The sequence below is a fragment of the Helianthus annuus genome, chromosome 15 (assembly GCF_002127325.2).
Source record: "Helianthus annuus cultivar XRQ/B chromosome 15, HanXRQr2.0-SUNRISE, whole genome shotgun sequence".
NCBI lineage: Eukaryota > Viridiplantae > Streptophyta > Magnoliopsida > Asterales > Asteraceae > Helianthus > Helianthus annuus.
In genome coordinates, this window is record NC_035447.2 from 121140447 (window position 1) to 121164938 (window position 24492).

The window sequence follows — 24492 nt, forward strand, 5'->3', positions numbered from 1 at the left end:
ATATTTCATGTGGACGGCGATTACCTAAAAGTCCCCCGGAGCTAGAGTCAAGTGTCTGCCTTGTGTGTGGCAACAACCCATTATAGAAAGTGGATACTTGTTGCCATATCGCAAGGCCGTGATGTGGACACTTTCGCAATAGCTCCTTGAACCTTTCCCAAGTTTCATATAAGGATTTCCCGTCCTCTTGTGAGTATGTACTAATTTCAGTCATTAATTTAGCCGTTTTAGCGGGAGGGAAATACTTATATAGAAATTTTTGGGCTAGTTCATCCCAGGTGTTTACCGATCCAGCTGGGAGGGCGTTAAGCCAAGCTTTTGCTCGGTCTTTTAGTGAGAAAGGAAACATTCGAAGGCGGATGGCGTCATTTGATGCTCCATTGATCCGAAAGGTATCACATATTTCTAAGAAATTAGTAATATGTAGATGGGGATCCTCGTCCGCAAGCCCATGGAAGGTTGCGGAGTTTTGGAGCATTTGTATCAAATGCGGCCAAAGTTCGAAGTTATTGGCTTCAACATTCGGTGCATTGATAGCGGCGCCGAGGTTACCTACGGTGGGTCGTAGATAATCCATGAGAGTACGTTGATCCGCCATTGGGGGTGGATTTCCCGAAACTTTCTCTTGGTTTTTGGCTTTTAGTATTTTTCTGAGAAAGCGTTCGGGTTCTTCTAGAGGTTCTTTTATGCCCTTATTAGAACTGGATCTCATACACTACGTAGGGGTGGCGTCTGGTTCCAAGTCCTGCAATAAAAACAAAAAAGAATGCTGGTCAGAAGGTTCACCACGGCCCTGTGCTCAGTGAACACGGCCCGTGGTCGGAGTTACAGTGATTGTTTTCCAGATCCCAGTTACTGGAGAGTTGGACACGGCCCCGTGTTGCACCGACACGGCCCCGTGGTCAGCCTTCTGTAACTTGGAAAACTAAAAACTGCCAGTAACAACGCTGGGCACGGCCCGTGTCCGACCAGGCACGGCCCGTGCTGAGCTCTGCAGAAGCTGAAAATCTAAGAAAATCCTAAAAAAATTAAAAAGAAAAATAAAAATATGATTAGGCCGTTGATTCCTAACTTTCTTAAAATCCTTGTGTCCCCGGCAGCGGCGCCAAAAACTTGATGTGCGTGAAGTGTGTTATATTTTAGATGTATATTTTAAGCCCTTTTTACACTTTTAGCCAAGTTTTAAATTTATAAAACACGATATTCACTAACACTAAACACACATATGGGCAAGTGCACCCATCGTGGACGTAGTATAGTGTTGGTAAGATACCGAGGTCGTCCAAGGACACAAGAGCTTTTAGTACCGGTTTATCCTCAACGTCTAACCAAATCAAAATGTTAGAAAAGATTTTTAAACTAAGAAAATAAAAACTAACTAAATGCTGAAAAATAAAATAAAAATAAAAACAGATAGACAAGATGAATCACTTGGATCCGACTCGTGTATTAGTATAACCTTTGATTATTTTCGCACTTTTGCACTTGTTTAAGAGATTATCTTAGTTATTATAGTAGGCCCCTCTTTTGAAGGCGACGTTACCCTCAACCCAGTAGTTTGAGTCAGCAAGGATACAATCCTAAAGGGTCGGATTATTGAAAGATAATGAATTAAGTTATTAATGCAAATTATGGTAGGCCCCTCTTTTGGAGGTGACGTTACCCTCGACTAAGTAGTCTGAGTCAGCAGGGATACAGTCCTAAATAGCCGGGTTATAGTATTAATAGTAGTTAACTTATGAGGGGGTCAAAGAGTTTGGATCCCCGCCATCCAATACATTTGGGTATTGAAGGAGATCCTACTAAATTTGACCCAGGTCCCTTGCAGGACCTCTAAACGTTGAACAAGGGCAAGACCCTTACCAAACCGTTCCCTTAACCCCTGACCAGGTAGCCAACATACCTCCATATAGACCGTGGAGATATGAATGGTGAAAATCTTTTATTTTATATAGACAGTAAAATAATGCCAAGACACCACGGACAAACGATAAGGAAAGATCACCTTCAACATAAGCAACTAGTTATTAAAGTCATTAATACAAAACCAAATAAAAAGTGCAAAAGATTAAAAATAAAAAGTATTATACTAAACACTTGTCTTCACCAAGTGATGTAAGAGACTTAGGCAAACATGGCCTTGATTGTCAAGAACTCTTACGATCAATCTTGGATCCCGAGACGACTCACACACTCTATGATGGACAATGGATGATGGTGGTGGATGATGGTGTTGTGATGGTGGTGGGTGGTGGATGAAGTGTGAGAGAGGTGGTGTGCCAAGGGATGGGTTGCAATGAAACCAAGCACTCCTATTTATAGGCTGAACAGAAGGCTGGGCACGGCCCCGTGTCCGCTCCCGTGCCTGTCTGACACTCTCTCTCTCTCTCTCTTTATTATTTGTAATTCGCAATTACAATTAATGCGCCTGCTGTACTTTCGCCACGCCCACGTGTTCACTGGGCACGGCCCCGTGGTGGGCAATAGAAGCTTCTATAGGTTTGTCTTTTCTGCTGCTTCTTGGGCACGGCCCCGTGCTGGCTGAGCACGGGGCGTGTTCAGCCTTCTGCCTTCTCTATTTTGCTTGGGAGGATGCTGTTGAGGGGTCGGGCAATCCACTTATGTTCCTTTTCTTGTATTTATGTTAGATTTAGCTGTCTTTTTCCTTCTTTTGTGAATTTGAGCTCATTTAATCCTGAAAATACAAAAGGAAGACCAAAAACACTCTTTTTCCAACATTAGTACTTAAAAAGGGTTAGTTTTATGCCTTATTTGATGTAATTTATATGTTACATTTTACACACATCAGTGTTCGTTTCACGAGTTAAGTGAGGTGGTGGATCTAGATTGGAAACCAAAGTTCCCACGGAACACACATTGACAGAATTAGCTATATTGAAAATAGAGATCTGGAAAATCATTCAACACTTAGAATCATCAGAACTTGGAGAAATAGGCACATTTGGACGACTGGAAGTCCCTCTCGTCCGAGAGGGTTACCCTCTCGGACGACTGGGCCTGCACTTTCGGACGAACTGGACTGTCTCTAGGTAAAATCAGTTTGGTTTTGTTTGAACTGATTACCTACTCGGCTGGAATTGGTTCAAACTCGAATCCACAGCTTTGGACTTAGCTTGTGAGCTCAAAGAACCTCAGATCCACCTGAGTTTGAAGTCTGAATGTTTGTTTAAAATGATTTTGTAATATTTACTTCACCTTCAACTTGATCCTCAACTGATTTTGAGAGTTCGTACCAGGTGCCATAGCAGATCTGGAATACCAAGTGAAGGTCCGTGAAGAATCTTGTAAAAAGTTTGATAAAACAGAAGAAAATTAGAAGAATAAGGATGAAATCAGTTGTTTACAAGCTCAGTACTCACTTAGAAGTGACTGAGAGAGGCTCCAAGTGAGATGCCCGAAGTTGGTTTGAGAGAGAATTCGGAAGTTGAAGTTTTGGGATGAAGGGAATGGACTTATATTTATAGGCTGATGTGCACTTTGGGACGAGTGGGCTCTCGGACGACTGGGCCAGGCCCATTCGCATGAGAGTGCCAGGCCCGTAACCCAACTTCCAATTTTGCTTGGTTTTGACGGTTTTAAGCGTATAAGTGCAATGCATAAGTGTTGTGTATAAATAAAGGGACGTATAAATGTATTTTGCATATGTAATAAGTATGAATAAGTATGAATTTGCACGTAAATGGGATCAAGTATTTATGTATCATGAATAATTAACAAGTATTTACGAATAATGAATAACGCAAGTATATAAAAGATAGAATTGTCACTATGATTCAAGTCTCGGGTTACAATGTTTGGAATATAAATTAACTGAGACTTTTTAAGATAATATTATTAATTAAATCTATAATATATTATCCAAGAGTTTGATAAATAGTGAATCACTAAAGGAAAATAATATACCCTTTTTCACAAATAGTCAACAATTTTAAGTTTGACTTATCATTAACAAACTTTCTTGCTAGACTTTGGGGTCTGCTACAATACAATGTATAGCTTACATGTACCGTACAGCCCATCAATGCACAAAGAACACTTTTTCTCATTGATTTTTGGTAAAGTTCTTAACAGATGCTCATCATTTGTAGTTGTGGATAATATTCAACAAATTATCACAGCAGAACTAAATGGCTATGAATATGACACATCCTCCATAAAGTGCTGATCTTTTTGCCAGTTTCTTTTAAGTCCACGTGTAACCCTCATATTGGCTGAATCATCTGACGTGTAAAAGATTATCCACTGGCCCATACTCAGAATATGGAAAAAGGTGAATCCTACTTGTATAGGATAGGGTTGAAATGAACCTTGTGGTGCACATTCATCCTGTTTATTACTTATATAGAACTTAAATCTTGCATTGATCCAATCCAACCATTTCTAGTTTCAAGAATCAAGAACAATGGAGGCTTGTTGTCTTTCTTCAAATTCCTTCACTAAATCACTAGAAGTTGGCATCCCTTCCATCAAATCAAGAATCTTTTTGCAGCCCAAGAGATCATCTTCCAACTTTCACATCAGGAAAGCTACCACATGTAAGTATTCTTATCTAATTATTATAAGAATGATATGTTTTTAGCGAAAAGTTATGAGATATTGATAGTCGAATAATAACGTTTGATGTTAATGTTTATAAATATGGTGGTTGCTGATGGCCTCTTGGCCTAGTAGCGTTAGGTGTTTATTTATCCCCACCAAAGTGATGCTGGTTAAGTCCTACAAAGTGGGCTATAGGTGAATTTTAGGAGTAGATTTTAAGGGTATGTGTTCGACTTTTAAAAAAATAAATATGGTGGTTGAAATTATATTTATGGTTGATTTGCCTATCGTAGGTTGTCAATCTCAGTCAAATTCACCATCACGATCATCCAGAGACGAGGAAAACATGTTTCTAGATGCTGATTGGCGGTCATTCAGAGCAAGACTGGTGGCCGGAGAAAAAGCGTTTAGCTCACAAGAATCTTCTCCAGCCACCGATCCCAACAACATGGTGAACCAGACACCATCTGTTTCAATAAGTGACAAATGGGCTCATGCAATACATGAGCCCGAAAAAGGTTGCTTACTAATAGCAACTGAGAAACTAGATGGGGTCCACATATTTGAAAGGACAGTGGTCCTTATATTATCAATGGGCCCGGTGGGCCCAACAGGCATAATACTCAATCGGCCTTCACTTATGTCAATCAAGGAAACGAGATCAACCGCACTAGATGTGTCGGGGACATTTGCCGACCGACCATTGTTCTTTGGCGGGCCCCTCGAGGAAGGGTTGTTTTTGGTGAGAGGGGGTGAAGGGGTTAGAAATAGTGGGGTGTTTGATGAAGTAATGAATGGATTATATTATGGGACTAAAGAGAGTGTTGGGTGTGGAGTTGAGATGGTGAAGAGAAATGTGGTTGGTGTGGATGAGTTTAGATTCTTTGATGGGTATTGTGGGTGGGAGAAAGAGCAGTTGAGAGATGAGATAAGGGCTGGGTATTGGTCTGTTGCTGCTTGTAGCCCAGATGTAGTTGGGCTGGCAACTGCTGGAAGTGTTGGGCTTTGGGAAGAGGTTCTTGGGCTTATGGGCCAGAATAAAGTTTGGTGATTTCTAGCCCAAGGCAACTCTTAAACTTTGGGTCTTTGTAAATTATTATGTTGCAAAATGAATGTATTGATGCATTATATCGTGCTAATTCCTGACTGAATGAAATACTAAACCTCATTTTACATGTTTCTATTATTTTTCCATCCAATGTATTCTACATTTGTACTATAAATTGTTTAAATCGGGTGACATATGTTTATCATGTAACCCGTATTTTGATAATTTTGCGTCTAAATAGGAAGATGATAAGAAATAAATGTTTTGTATGTAAAGGATATCCGATGTAAAATACTTGGAGAATAAAAGCTGAAAATATACGTATCTAACATTTAGAATGGCAAGCTTAGGAGTGGTCATCTACTATATCCAAACACCTAACAAGGATTGTTTAGTGTGTAACTTTGTATCAAAACTTGCATTTAGCTCTGAGATCAGACTTTAAAAAAAATAAAATGAAGTCTCAAGCTAATCATAGATAATTCCTTTGGAGAAATAATTTTTTTCCAATTTTGCCCCTCCTTCGTTAAAAGTCCCATCCCCCTCTTTTTTGTGGTTTTGAGTGACTTTTCTATAAAAGTTTATCTTCTCCGCTAACATCACAAGCGATATCACTCGACGTCCAATATATTCATCCTTGGTAATAAATCGTACCCTACCCCCCATCAACCTATTTGAGAACCCTCCCTTTCACAACTAGTTTCCCTTTTCTTTTTAAAATGTCCTTTTTGGTTATCTTATATTTGAGTGAGTTTTCTGTAAAAGTTTATCTTCTCCGCTAACATCACAAGCGATATCACTCGACGTCTAATATATTCATCCTTGGTAATAAATCGTACCCCCCATCAACCTATTTGAGACCCCTCCCTTTCACAACTAGTTTCCCTTTTTCTTTTTAAAATGTCCTTTTTGGTTATCTTATATATCAATTTTTTAAATAATCCAAATTTGCCAAACACTACAACCTTTAAAGCTGATAATGTGAGTCTTATACACCGCATCAAGATTGTTTTCCGAATGCTTAACTTTATCCAAGCTTTGATCAAAATATTTGTCGAATTGTACACCGATTCTAGCGTGTTTTAACTTATGATTGCCATCCATGTTTTAGTACCAAAAACTTGATGTACACAAAATTACAGTCTAAAAGTAGTTTCTAATCAATCAAAGGCCCAGTACCATCAGGTGACTGAATTGAAGATTTAAAGCTGCTGCTTTGCATACTCATCTCTTCACCATGTTGCTTCCTTTGTTGTGACTTCACAAATTCTTCAATTTTTTGCTTCAGTTCTGTGTCTGGAATCAGCATATCTGGTGTAAGATGAGAACGATTGAACGGGTCCGTCTGCGATTTAACAAAATCGTTATATAAATGTAATTGTCGATGACAGAATGTTGTGTACAAAAGAGTGGAAAAGGTTGAAGATTTACAGCGTCGCTTAATAGATGCCTCTGAATCACTGGTCGGTCCACTATGATTCTTGAAGATGGTAAGATAACTGGATCTTTCATTAGCGTGTACTGCAGTATCAACATTCATATTGTCCGTGAAATAGAGATTGTTGCATTAAACATGTAAAATAACTCGAAGGGGTCTGCCGGGTTGGACTGGACCGCATCACACAACACCACACACACACACACTCCCCTATATAAATATATATAAACACACACAAATCCAGCAAATTACCTGGATAGGATCAAGGAATTCATCTGGAATGTCTCCCAGAATAGCTTCAGCATCCATGGCTTCAGATGCTGCAGCTTTAGCCTTTCTACCAAGATCATCAAAAGCCTGTATAATTCTGGGATCTTCACCTATTCTTCTAAGAACATTTGCAGCTTCTGTGAATAACTGCAAATGATCCATAATTATCGCATACAGATTACAGACATCTCAAAAATCTTCTTTATAAAAAAGAGTGTGGGCCCATTGTTCCACGACTATGATAAATATCTTAAAGACACACCTGGTCGTTATAGGACCGTCCATCCTTCGTGATGGCAGATGGGAAAATGTTCTCGTGATCCCCCCTTGCCAGATGAACATATATGTTCACAATCTTCAAGATAGGTAATATATAATTAGACATTGTAGAAAGGTATGTTTTGTATAAAACTAACATGTAAAAAAGAGATGAAAAAACATAATATATCAAAATTATATTGATACATACCTGCTTTAGCAACTCTTTTGGGCGAAACTCGTATTTTTCAGGATCCTTCAAGCTTAACGATTTCCTTTGGGGGCCCACAAGTTGTAAGAGGAAGTAATTCAACATGCTGGCGACTCTTTCAACCTGCAAAAAAGAAGCAATCGTTATAGAAAACAAGAATATAATTAATACCGTTACAGACGGGAAACGAAAAGATACCATCTCGGGTAGCAAGAAAGGAGCTGTAATTTGCTCAGTAGAGAAAGCGAGCATGCTCACATCTTCCATGGCCAACTTCATGTCAATCCTAATAATCTATATACAAAACAACCAAATTTCCTTAATATGTATTCTTAAAATAAAACGTATATGTATTTCAATGTGTAGGTGTGAAAAACGAACATTTTCTTGAGAGTGGAAAAGTCTAGTCCTCTCCTGCCTCTCTTGTGCAGGTCTTTGTTCCCATTCGACCGTGTTAGACATCTCAGCTTCCAGTTCTTTGAGTTCAAGAATCTTGTTGAGACTTTCGTCAAGAAGAAAGATACTGTCGTTTATTAAGAAGTTCAAAAAGTTGAGGTAAACACCCTTTTCCTCTTCTTTGGCAATCTGGGACCAAAAAAAGTTCAACGATTTAAGTAAACTGTTAAAAAGTTGTTATAAGCACATATAAGTAGCAACCCGTAATTAAATTACCTGTTTCCAAGCATTTTGGTGTACAGGAACCTGCCAAAGATACTCTAGAAGTTCGGCAATATTATGTCGGATGTTAAATTTGTCATAGAACTGGGTGTGTGAGCCCGTGAATTCGATGTCAATGTAAAGTTTTAGAAGATTTCTCACAAGATACTGGACAGAAAGTTGGTGCCCCTCAAAAAGTGTACTTGTGGCAGATGATGTGTCACTGCAGACACGAAGATGTATAAAACCGTAAGTACCCAAATTCGATCTTCATATTCAAAGCAAAAGATGATAGAATATAAAGTACCTCCTACGAGGCATCCAGCAGTTGAGTACTTCAACCATTTTTGCTCTTAAATAGGGATTCCTAATGTACTCTGGACTTGCCATGAACATGATAATGAAGTTCATAAAATCATCCTACCAAATAAAGAAAGATTAATTAAACTATAAACAAATTGCAGTATTGTGCTCAAGAAGGGACGGTAAAAATGAAAATATTTTTTACCAGCTTTACACCATCTAAAGCTCGTGGTATCCGAGAAGCAAAAATAAGCAATTCCATAGCATCTTCCACAAAGTGTTCAGGCATACATGCAAATTCCATTGGGCAAGATTGTGGTAGAGGCATTTTGAAACCACCTATACGACCTACCAACCAAACCACCATTAACTGATAGAAAGATAGTGCCTGCTGAAGAAGTCCGCCATCCTAAGATACAGCAACAAAGTGTCGATACATTATATTTGTTTGAAAGGAATTCAGCCCATATAAACATATGAAAAGACTGTTTTACCCTCAATATCTGAGCTTCGTAACATAGTTTTTCTTGTGTAAATGATTCGATTTCCTTCTCCAGTCGAGCAATGTCCTGGGCCAGTCGAGGTAAAGGTGATTGCTCTTGCATGGTTTTTAAGGTTGCCAGATTATCCTCGCATCTTGAAATGTCCTACAGATTAGTAGTATATAAACACATACATCAACCAAGGAATTCTGGGAATACGTAGGTAGTAATTTCGACCCATTAAATATAAACCGGCAACGGGTCAAATCAAAAATTTAACTACAAGGGGAAAAGGTTGAAATTCCCCCACATTCTGTTTTTAACACAAACAACCTCCTAAATCATTTGTGCCATCTATAGGCGTAAGAAAAATAAAGAGATACAGGCTATATAGTGTTACCTGCACAAGATGCTTGAAGTCTGAAAAGGCTTTCAACAGCCCTAAATTAAGAACCCGTGCAGTCATAAAGAAGCATTCACAAATAAATGAGTAACTTGACGATTCTCCACTGCTAGAAGTGCTTGGATTATTTTTATTCAGCCATTCAGTAACTTCCTCCGAAGATGCATGAAGGGCGGTTAATTCTCTGTGTCAAGTTCAGACTTACAGTTAAAATAATATTGATGATACAAAACATAATTTGCAGTCAATAAAGTATCTTACTTGAATTCCAAACGAGATCCATAAAATACATATTTAGGATCAATTTTGTCTTTCTTTGTTGAATTTGCGTCCAAGAAAGGCTCACACAGTCGAAGCATAACAGCACTAAGGTTCACAAACATGCCCGAACTAGCAGAAGATAGCGGATCAACCTATCACCAGTTGCAAATTATTCAACGAATATAAAAAATATAATAACAAAGCCCTCAGAAATATGCAATGTCACTCTTATCTTCTTATAAGACAATCACCTGTATATGAGCCCTTGATGCATTTTTGTTAATCACTTCTGCAATATACTGCAGCACATTCTCTCGTGTGCTCGTGTTCTTAAGAAGTGACCTAAGAACCTCTGCCAAACCATCATACAAGTTATTCATAACAGTTTTAATCGTCGTGAACGAAGACAAAAGATCCGCAGGCCGTCGCGTCAACGATTCCGAAAAACACTGTTCACTGCACAATCAAAACAAACCAATTTACACAAACCAAATCCAAACACTCGATACAAAAAACGCCAAATTCACCAACTCACCCAACATCAGGCTGCCCCTTGAAAACACTCTGATCAGGAAGCGCACTAACATGAAAAAACGGCCCCAAGATACTCGTCATCTCAATCACCCTCCCATTCAAATACGCCCCTTTCGGAATCCACCACGGATGATTCACCAACGCCCTAGCACCAACCGGAAAACTTATCAAATACATCAACGCCCTCAACGGCTGCTGAAAGTTCCCAAGCGCAGAACACTTGAGCACAATCCCTCTCAAATCCTCATACAACTGCTTCAATATCGGCTCCACCGACTCGTAATCCGTATCTTTAAACAGCTCATCTATAAAACCAGGACAAGCACCAACACTACCACCACCAAAAGTATCAATTGAGCTACTAACCTCACCGAAAACCAACGGCAACAATGGGGAAACATTAGACCTAGTTCTATCATTATCCGGAAACATATCGGGATTACTTAAATGAATTCTACAATAGGAAACTGATAACTTCTTCGCTTGATTGACAACTGTTTCCATCTGTGCCCTAACTAACTTATCTTTCATATTAACAATTTTCTTTTGTTCTTCACAGGCACGACGATAAATTCCGATTAGGTATTGAAAGGGAGGTTCTGCGGATGCGGAATTACCTGAGAGGCGATCAACGAGGACTCGTTCGATCAAATCTCGTGAGAGTTTGAGGTCGCCGCCTTCGGATAATATCTCGGCTGCCGTGATCTGCAAGTAAACGATCCGTGAGTCGTTGGTCATGGAATCGGTTAGGGAAACGAGGAAGATTTTGCGGAGGATTATGTCTTCGATTTCTTCTGGTGATCGTTGGGGTTTGGGGGTGGTGGTTGTCGCCATTGTTGTTAAAGTTGAAGAATAAGATGAATGAGGAGTTTTGATGTGTCAACAACAAACCTCTCTAAAAACTTGTGGAGTGTCTAGACAAAGTGTAGATCGTTGGAAGAGTAATTCAAGTTTTGGATTGGGATGGGTAGATTATTTAATGATATTCTTTTTATCTTTATATGTCCTTTAAGTTTTTAGAAATTTGCGCACGGTGTTCTTTAGCCATGAAAGTTATATCTGACGTTCTTTATGTTGCTGATCCGGAATTTTTTTTTTCATGCGTTTCTTTTGATAGATTCTTACAAGTTTTTACTAATTTTTTCCAAATCATACAAGGTTTTTACTAATTTTTTCTACCCAAAAACCATCTGGATCTGCCCATGTTTATGTTACTATTTTCTTTCGAGTGGTTTCTTTTAGCTATAACTCGGTTAAATTTTAATGTTGAGTTTGACCTTATGTCTGTCACATCAGGGCATTTTTTTTTTCTTTTTTACTATTTTTTCGTTAAAAAAACTTAATAAATTTCAAAACAAAAATCTTATTAAATTAAAAACGTAAAAAAGTAGAAAAGAAACCAAAAATTTGATCAACCACTAATTAGTTTCGATGAAAAAAAAGCACTTCAAATACAAACTCATCATTCAAATTAACCGAGTTATGGATAAAGGAAACCGCTCGAAAGAAAATAGTAACATAAAGGACATCCAGTGTAATTTCCATAGCTAAAGGACAAACTGAAATCCATTATGTGTTTATTAATGGGAAACAATTTGAAATGGAATTTAATGGCCTTTGAAAATCCATTGTGTGTTTATTAATGGAAAATAATGAAAAGTAATTAACTTATTATTAATTATTAATGAAATTTAGGATTTTTAGGGATTTAAGAGCAGGATCAATGTGTAATAAGCCTGGTATAGAGTTGAAACTACTTGTTGTAGATTTTGTTAAGCATGTTAGTGAATTTTGATATGCTACAAGCGTTTGACACTTCTTTCAAGTTGTGTTACATTTAGTTTGTTTTGCTACATGTTATGCTACTTGTGAAATTCAATATGATTCATCCACACGATATTCATTCGTATGATATGCTTCTTTTTTGTTTAGCTAAATCGTTAGTGCGCTATCATACTATTTTGAAAACTTTAGGGAAAACAATGTTTGATATAGGATATGGAACCGGTACCAAATTTTTCGTACTGATTTTTTCGGTATCCAATTGGTACCCATTTTTTGACGTTTTCTATACTGGTATTAATATTTTACCGAATTTTACCGGTATTATACCGTACATTCTTAGTGCTGATACCAGTACCCATATTTGGCAAATTGTGTATCAATATTTTCGGTACCTGGACCGAGCACATCGTCATGAGTTTTGAAGCTGAGGTTTTACCATAACCATAAGCTTTTTTTTTTGTGTTGTGTAGTTTCCTCACAAACGATGAGGATTTTACGTTGATGATTGAAGTTGTTTTGAAAATGGAGAGGCAGAATGTTGTTAACTCCGGCGAGCGGTGGTATGTGGAGTACAAGCTGCCGCTAGGAGAAGCGGCGGCCACTTTCAACCTAGAAAAAAGCGTATGCAGCCATGGTTTCTTCATGACCGCCCCAAATCACTGGGATCCTCTCTCTAAAACCTTCCAACGTCCTCTACACCTCTTCCATTCTCACCAACCACCCCTCACCGTCCAAATTTCTCAACCGCCAGAAGCCGATCATCTGCTTCTCCGTGTCTTCCACTCCGGTGGTGTGGATCTCTCTCCTGCACATGAGCAATCCTTAACGGTCCGTATGTTTATTTATTTCAGTGAAACAGAAATAGAAATAGAAATAAATATAGGAGGATTTGTTGCAGGAGCAAGTGAGGAGGATGCTGCGTCTGTCAGATGCAGAGGAGAAGAAAGTGAGGGCCTTTCAAGATGTTTATGGTGAAGCTAAGTCATCAGGTTTTGGGAGAGTTTTTAGGTCTCCAACCTTGTTTGAGGATATGCTCAAGTGCATTCTCGTCTGCAATTGCCAGTTACTTACATCTCTCTCTCCCTTGATTCCTATGCAGTTAATATCGGTGATATATCTGTTATATTGGTCCCCTAGTAAAATATCGGTATCAAATATTGGTTAGAATATCGGTACCGATATTATCGGCGATATTGACAGATATATCACAAAAATTATTGACTGATATCATCGAATTATTAGTGTTCAATTATTATATATATAAATTCTGCATTATATTAAAATTTAGGATATCTCGCCGAGATAACCTATATCTCAAATATCGGTCCTTGACCGATATCCGATATTTTACAGCATTAAGTGCATAGCTTGATTCATCTATATAAATGTAAATTGGCAATGATGATTAACTGGTATGCATGGTTTTAAAAAACGGTTGAGGCGTGCGCCTCGAGGCACGCCTCAAGGCGAAACGGCCAAAAAACGATTCTGAGGCGCGCCTCAGGGGGTTTATACTGTATGTGCGCCTCAAGAGGGGCTGAGGCGCTAAAAAGGCTGCGCCTCAGGTGCGCCTCAGGGGTTTTTTATATTTGTTTTAGATATTTTTGAGTTTTTGTGTCAATTTCAAGCAATTTATGTCTTTTTTATGTGTGTTTTTGATTATTTTGATGAATTTGATGATGAATTTAGTTAGTATTACTATTTTTATAAGATATATAATATTTCTATTTATTTTTTAATTCCGCCTCGAGGCTTGCAACTCGTGAGGCGAAGGGAAAACGCCTCGAAACTCGTATCTGTTTTTTTTAAACTTTGCTGGTATGTGATATTTGATTGCTATATCTGCTGTTGAGAACCAAGTTTAATAACACAAACAAAGAAACCTGATTCTTCCCCTTCTTCCCCTCAAATTTGTAACTTTTCAAGCCAATGTCTTAAGAAAATGAGTTGATGCATGTTGCATTCGATCCTAGGAATGAATGCTTTTTGACGGATTGACGAGTTTACTATTGCTCTGTTTACATCATCAACTTATGCCAAAGTTATTGATGATCATCACTTGTGTCAGCAGAGTGAGGGGCTAGAAGTCGAACATCAAGACAACGTAAATTTTGCAGACTGAGATAACAACATTAGAAGTTGAGGGACTAATTCGTCTGTTTCACATTTGTTATTGAATATATATAGTAGTAAAATCCAAGTTATGAGGATAAAGCAAATACTGAAAGAAAAATAAGTGCATGCATACTAATTACTAAACCAAATCTGTTAAGACTTATTAATATAATATTGTTATGAAAATGCCATCTTTTATTCCATTTTACCAATTAACCTAAAACAATTCGACTATAACACAACACAAGCGAAGTCGACTAATTCATTTATAACTTTTATCTTGCTTCAATATGCCTATTGCTTAATTAAGACGTCCATGACTGACATGATTTCTGGCCGGTTTAATGATTAATCGTATTTTTCTTTTTAAAGTTGCATGTCAGTGACCTTTTCTTTCTCCTCATTTTAGGTGGTCTAGGACATTAAGCATGGCTAGAGCTCTTTGTGAACTGCAACTGGAGCTGCAGATTACTAATATTGCTCCAAAAACTCCTGCAGGGAAAGAATCGAGCAAACGCAAGATTAAATCAAGAAATCTTGGAAAAAGGTGCGGTGAAGAAGATGTTAAATCAACATGTGAAGCAGATGGAACCTTAAAGGTGGATGAATTAAATAGTGAAAAGACAGAATTGCCCTTCCACAGTGCCATGGGGAACTTTCCTGGCCCAGAAGAATTAGCAGGCCTTGATGTAGATTTTCTGGGAAAGAGGTGCAATCTTGGTTATAGAGCGAGTCGCATATTGGGCCTTGCTCAAAGCGTTGTTGAAGGTAGGATTAACCTTAAGAAACTTGAACAAGATTGCGGTGGGGAAGCATCTTTATCCAATTACATGAAGATAAATGAGCAATTGGGAGAAATTAATGGTTTTGGGCCTTTTACGCGCGCCAATGTGCTCATGTGTTTGGGATTCTATCATGTAGTCCCATCCGATTCTGAAACATTAAGGCATTTGAATCAGGTTTCTCTTTACATTTATATAACCTATGTTGAGCTTTTTCTGTCTTTTCTCAAGGTGGTTGGGCAACGGGTTAAAATAAAGCATTTGGAAACTTTTAACCCCTTTGACCCGTGCTCTTAGCTAACTTTTATGAGTTAAAACACATTTGCCTGACTCCCATTTAAGATGAATCACAATTCGACTACAACGACCGCTATAGCGCGCTATGTAGCGAGGCGACCAAGTGTCGCTATCTGGGTCATAGCGACCAATAGCGTGAATAGCGATAGTTAGGTTTTTTTTTGTGATGTAAATAGCAATTAGATATAGCTATAAAATAGCTGGATTTATAGGTTTTTGTTAAATATACATGTAAAATAGCATATATACCAAGGTATTTTGATATAATATACATATAAAAATTTTCAAAATTCTTTTTCTAGTGTATCGCTATTTATAAAATAGCAGTCGCTATTTGTCGCCATTCGCTGTGTAGCATATAGGTCCCTTTGTCGCTATTCGCTATTAACAACTATGGCCCATTCATAAGTACATGGATTAAGTGGCCATATCTATTGTCTTTTCTCACATCGTTTCAGGTTCATGGAAAGAAGTCAACGATTAAAAACATCCAACAAGATATTGAAATGATCTATGGGAAGTATGCACCCTATCAGTTCTTGGTGTACTGGTGCGTATGCTTCTTGTGTCATTTTCTTTTTTTATTTCTCATTTGTGTATGTGGATTTAGTTTTTTTTTTATTTTATTGAATCATGTTTTGAATTAGGTCAGAAATATGGTCCTTTTATGAAGAAAGGTTTGGGAAGCTGAGTGAACTGCCTAACACTCACTATAAACTCATAACTGCTGCAAATATGAGATGCAAAAATGGTATATCGAAGACGCTTAGTATTATGATATATGAGTCAATTTGTGTTATGTGTTATCTCAAATGGGTCAGTAATAAAAATTGTTAAAAAAAAAAGAACAAGACAATAACCTGGGTGTGTATATTTTTTATATTTGATTTTAATTTCTCTATAATAATGTAACAAAATGTTTTCTTAAATCATTTTTGAGCCATTAGGCATTTATAGTTTTTTTTAGAAATCCTTTACAAAATGTTTATAGGTCACTTCATCACAACTATTCATTTTTGGCACCTTTCTTTTAACACTAGGCACCTTTGCTAATTTATTACTATACACACCATGGGGTCATATACAAAAAACATCGAGTTTTTGGCATAGCTGTAAGATCCAAAAATCGCGGATTTTAAAGTTTTATTTCGGTTTTTGAAACTAGTTTTTTTTCGTATGATTATACTAACATATTAAGATGTATATTTGCAGACAAAGCACTCAAGCGGCTAAAAAAGGAACAATGAGTCTTGGAATGGACTTCTAGTTTTATAATTATTGTAACCAACTATAATGTCTTTAAACGATGTTGTATGTTTTCGTCGCCACAACACTTGTACCCTACCATAACCTTTAACCCGTATGACTTTCCTTTAGCTTTATCATACCCCGCTCTCTTAGAAAACATAATCCTCACCCGTGAACTTAAAGTCATAAAACATCACTTTGATATGTTGTATAAATTTTGTATCAATTAACCATACTCTGTTTCCCCACACCAAAACCTTCATCATACACATACAAATATATTGACTGCTTTTCTTTATTTTTCAAAGCCATTTTAGTAGTGAGAGCAAGATGGATTCTTCACTTGTACTATTATAAATCAAAGGGTATTAAAAATATATTGAATGCTTTTCTTTATTCTTCTCGTGTTACCTTTAACTTTTTTGTTACTTCAATGAATATATTGGTGCATTCATAGTCTTCGTACACGAGTGTTGGTTTTTTAAAGTTATAATGTAAATGTGTCATTGGACATACACACACCATTAGCAAAGTTCAGAAACACATATTGTCTCTTCAATACATTTTATCGTAGAATAGCAACCAAGTTTTAGAAGTGTTCCAATTAGGTCACTCAAGTTTCAAAAGTGTTCCAATCAGGTCACTCAACATTCATTTTTTATTAAAATTAAGGGTTTTTTCATCCAAATCATAGGTAACCGTGGTGATGTGGATTTTTGTTTCTTTTTTCTCTTTTATTTGATGCTAATGCCGAGCGATAACGTGGATTTTAACTTGTTTTTTTAATTTTTAATGTAACTAAAGTGTTTTTATTTTTAATAAATATAATTTCTTATATTAAAATAATCCGACCCTAGCATCTTATGCTCCATTTTTCTCTTGACACATGGAAAAAAAGACATGGCTCGATTTGAATGTTAAGCTATCTAATTAGGAAAAAAACGATACGAGTGACCTAATTAGAACACTTTTGAAACTTGATTACTATTCTGTAACATATTTCCTCAGAATTTTTGCCTATAAAATACACTAACTTTTTTTCTTCAATGGGTGCGTCAGCCCACGCACACATACACATGGGTCCGTCCCTACCTTTTAGTAGTTCCAAGTGCCCCGCCCCTGGGATCAAGGTCCTGGGGCGGGCAGCCCCTAGCTGGAAAATTCAATAAATTAAGGCTTAATTTCAAGATGGAAAATTAGGCATTTTGAAGGCAATTTAGTATTTTAAATTAGTACTGCCTGGATGCAGTTACCAGCGGTTTTCATCCTTATTTTCGAAATCAACTTTGGTCACACAATCACAGGTTCAAAAATTCACACCAATTCACATACTAAGTTCTTGTTTTCAATCTGAGTTGCCCGATTGGATTTTTCGGGTGAACCACCGATTTAATTTAATCTGAATGTTATTACACGCCTATCAGATCATCGTTGCAATCTTATTTTCCCCAACACGTTGAATATAGTTTATATATTCAAAGGCAAACATACAACACATCTATAAGATGGAAGTCGCATATAACCAAACACTCCATTAAGTAGTTGTGATGACCTTCCATCTCACTTGTATTCCATTTTTGTTAGCCAATAACAAGAATATGAAACTCTAAAGAGGATAAGAAAAAAATATCAACACTTTGCAGAGTAAAAACAGGACAAAGAGATGATAGATATGAAAACATGTATGTGAATCTCCCGTATTGTATGCAAGTATGACTCAAATATGCATCTACTTTGAAGTCATGTTTAATACGATAAAACATATAGTGCAGTGTTATTTTTTTAAATAACGCGACGCTTTGTGCAACATATATTATAAGGGTGGTTCTTGATGGGAACGACGGTGGTTTGATTGGTGGTGTGGGATGTAAACAATAGTGGTTTAAGCAATGGTGTGAGTGTGGGTGTGGCTAGAGGACCATTATGGAAAGTGGTCGGCCATGTGAGGCAGGGTGGCAATGGTAGTTTTATAAAAATAACAAGTTATGCAATAATATACGGTTGTCAATTAAATGCAAGTCAAATATCTCTAATCATTTTATCCTAAAAACTAGAACAAAATGTTATACAGATCAACAGTCGCCGGCTCACAAGAACAAGAACAAGAACAAGAGGAAGACTAACCCGGCTAACTCTTAACAAACTCACATTGGCGCACCTTTATCGTCCTTTTTAATATAGGGCGTGACACAATGACGCAAGCCATACGATCTTAAAGACTCACACCATGTGGCATATTTGATGGCTTTTTGGCGTGATCACCTTTTGAAACGAGTGACATGATACCTCTGTTAAGGGATTCCCGAGGCAATAAAACTTTGAATACGGCATAATGATGATTTAAGCTTTTCTCCCCTTGTAATCTGTGAACACTTCCTAGTGCACCAGCGGTTGGATTTGGGTAAGCATAGAAGATACGCTTAATTCTTTGGTGAACAAGCGCCATTGCACACCTGCCATGGAAAAAAAACCACAAACTTGACATGAGTTTCAGAAGAAAAAAATAAGTAAAACTTAGTATTTATGCGGTCAACAATTTGCCTATATTAATTGTTGTTGTTATGCTTCTCATAACATTTGTTATATGTATACTACAAGGGTGTCGGGATGTGCACTTTCAAACCAATTATTTCAACATTAAGAATCAAATGATTTTACAAAACTACCACTTTACCCAGGATTCCTTAACTTGATTATTATGAGGATGCTATAAAATAAGAAAACATAAAATGAGAAAATGGGCAGCACAAATGGCAATTAAAGAGCTTACATTGCACATGGTTCCCAAACAAGATAAATGTCATAACCAGTACATAGATATGGTCTGGATAACTCAGGATGGCAGCCATTTGTGTGAGAGTTTAGCTCCTCGAGATCGTTTACCTAAAAACAGCATAACCACACTTCATCAATCATCATCATCCATTAGAAACATTATGATTAGGGGTGTAAACAAGTCCAGAGGCTCGAGAGCTACTCGTTATCGGCTCGGTTAAAAGCTCGAACAAGCCGAGCTTTAACTAGCCCGAGCTCGAGCCTGAAATACAAAGCTCGTTTTGGCTCACGAGCCTAAACAGAAATTAATATTTTTATATATAATATAATAATAATGATGATAACATTGGCAAGCCGAGCTCGAGCCAAGCTTTGGCTCGTTTAAGCAATATTGAAGCGAGCTCGAGCCGAGCTTTTAGTTCGTTTGAGGTGGTTCTCAAAATAGCTCAAGCCGAGTCGAGCCGAGCTCAAGCTTTGGGTTTTACACGGGAGCCAAGCTCGAGCTCAAATAAGTAGGCTCCAACCGAGCCGAGCTCGAGCTTCGTAAAAACATGACGACCCGAGCTCGAGCCTAGTCAAGCTCGGGCTCGGCCCGGCTCGTTTACACCCTTAGTCAAAGTTCTTATTCTTATATGATGGTGTAAATGGATATCATAAATTATGATATCCATTTACACCATCATCCATTTGAGATTTTATACCACAGTTACTAAAAATGCTGAAAATAACCTCAAGTCCTCAACGAGACCATTTCAACCCATGTACGTGAAACCATTCAATTTGGCTTATACTTCATACTTAACGGGTCAAATAATTAAATTTAACTAAAGAAGGAGAGGAGAATCAAGGAGCTTACATCCATGGATATGGTTTTTTGTTTCTTTGGAGAAGGAGATGTTAAAGCAGGCTCCACATGATCGATTTCAGCAAGATCATGTTGACCGCCAGGAAAAAGATTTCTATCTCTGGCTGCGGAATCTTCAATTGCTACAATGGCAGCATGCCTTAAAGGATGCCAGCTGTCACATGACTTCTGATTGGACCATCCCCAAGGATTTAAACAAGAAACCCCGTCAAACGACAATTTGGGTTCTTCTGTAGCTGAAGAATTTAAAAGCATATTGTCATGATTTTTAGTGACTTCATGATTTATGGGACAGCTGCAAGAATAGACCTGATCGCATGTGCGCGCAATCACTTCGTTGGTTGAAGGATCAACAATAACAGCAGCGTTCACCATCTGCACAACTTTCACCGTTAATGCAAAACTTCAAAACTATCAGCTTTATGAAATAAATAACCCAAAGTAAAATATCTAAAGGATAAATAATAGACAGTAGAAATCCAAATTTACCTGCCATTTGCTTTTTGCCAAATCAAGTGCTAGCTTCATGAACTTACAAACCAACTGTGATTCCTCCTGCGAAAACCCAGTAATGCCACTGATGTTGCTGCAGATTTAACCGAAGATTTAAATGAAATCAGGACAGATTATGTGATTCAAGTTATATATCCGTTTGTTTTAAAATGTAAAATAAGAAGGATTTCGAAAAAACACATTGCTGACTCGATTTTAGATATTCAACTTCAGTGTTAAAGTTCTTATTCTTGTATTTAATATATATATATATATAGGGTGGGGGTCCTGAGAGAACCACAAGTTATTTAAGAACTTGAGAGAACCACTATCAACCAAGTAAATTTTTCAAAAAAAAAAAAATCAGTTTTTTTTATTATAAGGTTATTAATGTAAAAATTAAAAAAAAAAAACCAAAAAATTATATGTAGGTTGACGATATACATATATGTAGCGGATTAGGTTCAAGAGTGAACACTAGTGTAGTTTGCGAACTGAGCAAACTAATCCTGGCCATACATGTGTGTAGATCAATGGCCAGGATTTAATGATGAAATACATTAGTGTATTTTACGATTTGATGATTAAATCCTAGCCATCTACGTGTGTAAATCAATGGCCAAGATTTGTTCACTCAGTTCGCAAATACATTAGTGTTCACTCTAGAACCCTACCCTATATGTAGCATGCAAATGAACACATATGTAGATATATATATATATATATATGTAGTTTACGATGTACGTGTATGTAACCCGTCGATCTACATATATTTTTTTTCAAGTTTCTTTTATTTAGGTAAAGATTAGTAACATATAAATAAAAGTAAGAAAAAAAATAAAAAATTTGTTTGGTAGATAGTGGTTCTCTCTGTTCGCAAATCTCCTTTGCTTCTCATTTGATCCTAATCCTATGTGTGTGTGTGTGTGCAGAGCCCTCTAACTTCGCACAAGTTTACCTTAATCTAGCATAGTAGCATACGAATGATTTGTTTAGATCTAATTAAGTAATTAGTGCTGTAACTTGTGAGTGATGAAAAGGGAACACGAAATAGATAAACATAGTTGAGTTTAGATGCAGTACTAGGTTGGTGGATGAAAAGACGTTGGCCATAATTTACATTGTTCTACCCATTCTTCTTTCGATAGTGGCGCATATCTGCATACCTAACATTAACATAAACAAAATGTCAAAAGTTGGCCATCCGACTATAACAAAATACATCTCTTAACGAACCAATAGTATACAGCTGGACAAATTAATAAAAAAAACTTACTTTCGTAATGAAAGTATCCAACTGATGAGAATCTATTAGCCCAACCACCTCTTGAGGTATGATGTCCACTTGGCTATTATTTTCACCAGCTAAACATAAGATCACTGATAACTGAGTGGATCCTGTTAAGGTCCAGAAAACTCTTAAGTATGAGACAAAGCATATATAAAAAAAAATATAATATGTGTGTGTGTGTGCGGGCGGGCGATCCAAAGGCTTGGTAATAGAAGTGATATTTTATCTAAACTGCAATTAACTGAGTTACATTTTTTTCACATTTCGCAGTCGCCAATCAATTGTAATATGAGCAAAATATGCTTTATATAGCACTTATATGTATTAAATATCATATAAGCTATGGTTAAGTTCCATAATTCCATGCTATCAAAGAAGATATTTTATGCAATGAGCAACTATACGAAAGAACCTATTAGCTCAAACAAAAGATCTATGATAAGCGCTATATTTCATACCGCAACTATACTTTATTCCAACTGATAAGAATCTATTTGCTCAAATGAAAAGATCTGACATTTAACAAACCTTCATCAAGATGTTGCTTTCGCACCCGTTTGACATGGCGTAGGTTTTCTAATGGCAAAATCTGATTTAACTTCCTGAACATTAGACAGTTTAAATCAATCCCAAAAGATTGGTTAACAATCAATGATGAAAGGTAAGAACATAGAAGTGGAAATATAAATTGTTATGCACATACCTGATAAGAGTGTTGGCGTGCTTAGGATCAATTACAGCAGCATAAACGTTGACTGCACAATATTGATTTCAGAATAAAGAGACAATGAAATTGTGAATGTATAAAAAATGTTGAAGGAGTTACCTGTGGGTTGTTGGTGAGGAGGAAAGGGCGGTTTGTCTGGAATGTGAACGATCTCCCAGGACTCCTGGTCTTCACAATTGTTCATGTTTACTTACTAAAAAAAAAAGAAAATTGAGTTACAAATCATATATGATTAAACAGAAAACATAGTGTTGCTCAAAACAGGGTTGTGAACAATCCTTGAACAAACTGCCACAAATAATAGATTCATCAAATAGTTGTAACAAGCAACCACTTTTGAGCGTTCATTCAGATGCAGTGGCGGTACTTACCGGTGTTTTACCCGTAAATACCGGTACCGTACCGGTGTATTCGGTACCAATACCGGTACCACTTTTCCCCATTTTTCGGTACCGGTACTTTCGGTACCGAACGGGTACCGTGCTCATCCCTAGCAACATGAAATTTCATGGAGTTCTTTATTCCTGTCTTCTTTGTCTCATGTTTGAATCATGAAGAAGACCCTAAGTAAGGGAGATTTAGAATAATCTAATACAGGACATGACACTTGGTATATATATGTGCAACAAAAAGTTATAGGTGACACTATGGCGGATCAAAAAGTTTGAGTATCAACATCCACATGGCTTTAAGAAACTCGAACTAAGGAAACTCTTGAATGTAGAGCATTTGATACAGAACCAAGTAACAAAGCTAGAGACTTTGTAACATGCAAATGACAGATAACTTAAAGCATACCCACAAAGTTTCTTTTAAGGGTGCTTACTAGTTACTACTACTACTAATGCTTTCATTGGGGATTTTTATCAAACACTTGGTGAACAAAAACAATTGCTTACCAACATCCCAAATTTGCAAACCAATTCACAGAATAGATATATGCTAACGCATGTAAACCGAAATTAGTACAGGAATCGCGAAGAAAACGTAAATAAACTGCCGTGGAACGTACCCGCAGAAAAAATCGCAGCTCGATTGGAAGAAGATCAAAGATTTGAGATAAGTTTTGGAGAGAGAACAGCAATCGCTGAATCGTGACTGAATCACAACTAAGATTTGAGCTTGGTGACTGAACCGTCAAACGGGACTTTGGACTTTTGGAGATAAGTGGCTGGATTGATTTCAAAATTCAGGGTTTGGACTTTGGAATTTTGAGAGGCACGTGCATAACATATTCAAGTAATGGATCGCTCCGGATGGATCATGGATTTATCCATATAATTAATTGGATAAATGGATAGATTCATTAAATTAATTAATGGATTAGTGGATATTTTTTTATGATCCAATAAGTTGTTTAAATGGATCGGATTGAATTGGATATGGATCAATATTCAATCCATTGTCAAGCCTAGTATAGTAATAAATGGAAAACGAAGCACATAAGTCCTACACCTGTTGACTGATAAAGAATTAATAAGGGTATGCGGTATGGTTGAGTAGGGTTGTGCAAAAAGCTTGCGGCTCGGAACTCGTTCGGAAAAAGCTCGCTCGATATGGCTCGGTTTGAAAGTGAGCCGAGCCGGCTCGGTTAGAAAGTGAGCCAAGCTCGGCTCGGCTCGTGACGAGCCAAATTAGCTTGGTTTGGCTCACTTGGTAGGTCGGCTCGGCTTAGCTCGAATTATTTTAC

At 37.3% G+C, this 24492-nt stretch overlaps 4 protein-coding genes across 5 annotated transcripts; 2 read left to right on the forward strand and 2 right to left on the reverse strand.

The window, feature by feature from the left end:
- The first annotated feature begins 4369 nt into the window (after positions 1-4369).
- Positions 4370-5751, forward strand: LOC110912350 (UPF0301 protein CHU_1773). The gene is made up of 2 exons (XM_022157047.2): positions 4370-4556; positions 4854-5751. Exons 1-2 carry the CDS (start codon positions 4424-4426, stop codon positions 5609-5611), a joined length of 891 nt encoding a protein of 296 aa, XP_022012739.1. The 5' UTR covers positions 4370-4423; the 3' UTR covers positions 5612-5751.
- Positions 5752-6614: 863 nt separating this feature from the next.
- LOC110912351 (probable ubiquitin conjugation factor E4) lies at positions 6615-11372 on the reverse strand. Its single transcript, XM_022157048.2, has 15 exons — positions 10427-11372; positions 10143-10347; positions 9892-10043; positions 9628-9814; positions 9240-9392; positions 8951-9154; positions 8750-8862; positions 8458-8665; positions 8167-8370; positions 7984-8079; positions 7786-7908; positions 7579-7671; positions 7299-7463; positions 7040-7129; positions 6615-6953 (listed from the first exon to the last, which is right to left on the reverse strand). The coding sequence occupies exons 1-15, from the start codon at positions 11257-11259 to the stop codon at positions 6765-6767; spliced, it is 3015 nt and encodes a 1004-aa protein (XP_022012740.1). The 5' UTR covers positions 11260-11372; the 3' UTR covers positions 6615-6764.
- A 1211-nt stretch (positions 11373-12583) lies between these two features.
- On the forward strand, positions 12584-16811 carry LOC110912352. Of its 2 annotated transcripts, XM_022157050.2 has the most exons (6): positions 12588-13038; positions 13109-13272; positions 14735-15284; positions 15863-15954; positions 16052-16155; positions 16617-16811. In XM_022157050.2, exons 1-6 carry the CDS (start codon positions 12712-12714, stop codon positions 16649-16651), a joined length of 1272 nt encoding a protein of 423 aa, XP_022012742.1. In that variant the 5' UTR covers positions 12588-12711; the 3' UTR covers positions 16652-16811. The 2 variants fall into 2 exon arrangements, with proteins under 2 accessions (XP_022012743.1, XP_022012742.1); XM_022157051.2 differs by lacking the exon at positions 16617-16811 and having other exon boundaries at positions 12584-13038; positions 16057-16155.
- Positions 16812-18595: 1784 nt separating this feature from the next.
- On the reverse strand, positions 18596-24014 carry LOC110912353 (tRNA-specific adenosine deaminase TAD3). The gene is made up of 10 exons (XM_022157052.2): positions 23815-24014; positions 22902-22995; positions 22779-22830; positions 22604-22677; positions 22061-22182; positions 21868-21950; positions 20782-20878; positions 20284-20667; positions 19423-19535; positions 18596-19105 (listed from the first exon to the last, which is right to left on the reverse strand). The coding sequence occupies exons 2-10, from the start codon at positions 22984-22986 to the stop codon at positions 18865-18867; spliced, it is 1251 nt and encodes a 416-aa protein (XP_022012744.1). The 5' UTR covers positions 22987-22995; positions 23815-24014; the 3' UTR covers positions 18596-18864.
- Between the last annotated feature and the right edge of the window lie 478 nt (positions 24015-24492).

Excerpts from the sequence above, each read along its gene's own strand:
- LOC110912352 (XM_022157050.2), top strand. The coding sequence starts at position 12,712 with ATGATTGAAGTTGTTTTGAAAATGGAGAGGCAGAATGTTGTTAACTCC. Across the intron at positions 13,039-13,108 it reads CACATGAGCAATCCTTAACG|GAGCAAGTGAGGAGGATGCT; the intron begins GTCCGTATGTTT and ends GATTTGTTGCAG. Across the intron at positions 13,273-14,734 it reads ATTCTCGTCTGCAATTGCCA|GTGGTCTAGGACATTAAGCA; the intron begins GTTACTTACATC and ends TCCTCATTTTAG.
- LOC110912350 (XM_022157047.2), top strand. The coding sequence starts at position 4,424 with ATGGAGGCTTGTTGTCTTTCTTCAAATTCCTTCACTAAATCACTAGAA. Across the intron at positions 4,557-4,853 it reads CATCAGGAAAGCTACCACAT|GTTGTCAATCTCAGTCAAAT; the intron begins GTAAGTATTCTT and ends TGCCTATCGTAG.
- LOC110912353 (XM_022157052.2), bottom strand. The coding sequence starts at position 22,986 with ATGAACAATTGTGAAGACCAGGAGTCCTGGGAGATCGTTCACATTCCA. Across the intron at positions 22,831-22,901 it reads TCCTCACCAACAACCCACAG|TCAACGTTTATGCTGCTGTA; the intron begins GTAACTCCTTCA and ends AATATTGTGCAG. Across the intron at positions 19,536-20,283 it reads AAAAAACCATATCCATGGAT|GTAAACGATCTCGAGGAGCT; the intron begins GTAAGCTCCTTG and ends TGCTGTTTTTAG.
- LOC110912351 (XM_022157048.2), bottom strand. The coding sequence starts at position 11,259 with ATGGCGACAACCACCACCCCCAAACCCCAACGATCACCAGAAGAAATC. Across the intron at positions 9,815-9,891 it reads GGATCTCGTTTGGAATTCAA|AGAATTAACCGCCCTTCATG; the intron begins GTAAGATACTTT and ends AACTTGACACAG. Across the intron at positions 6,954-7,039 it reads GGCATCTATTAAGCGACGCT|ACGGACCCGTTCAATCGTTC; the intron begins GTAAATCTTCAA and ends GTTAAATCGCAG.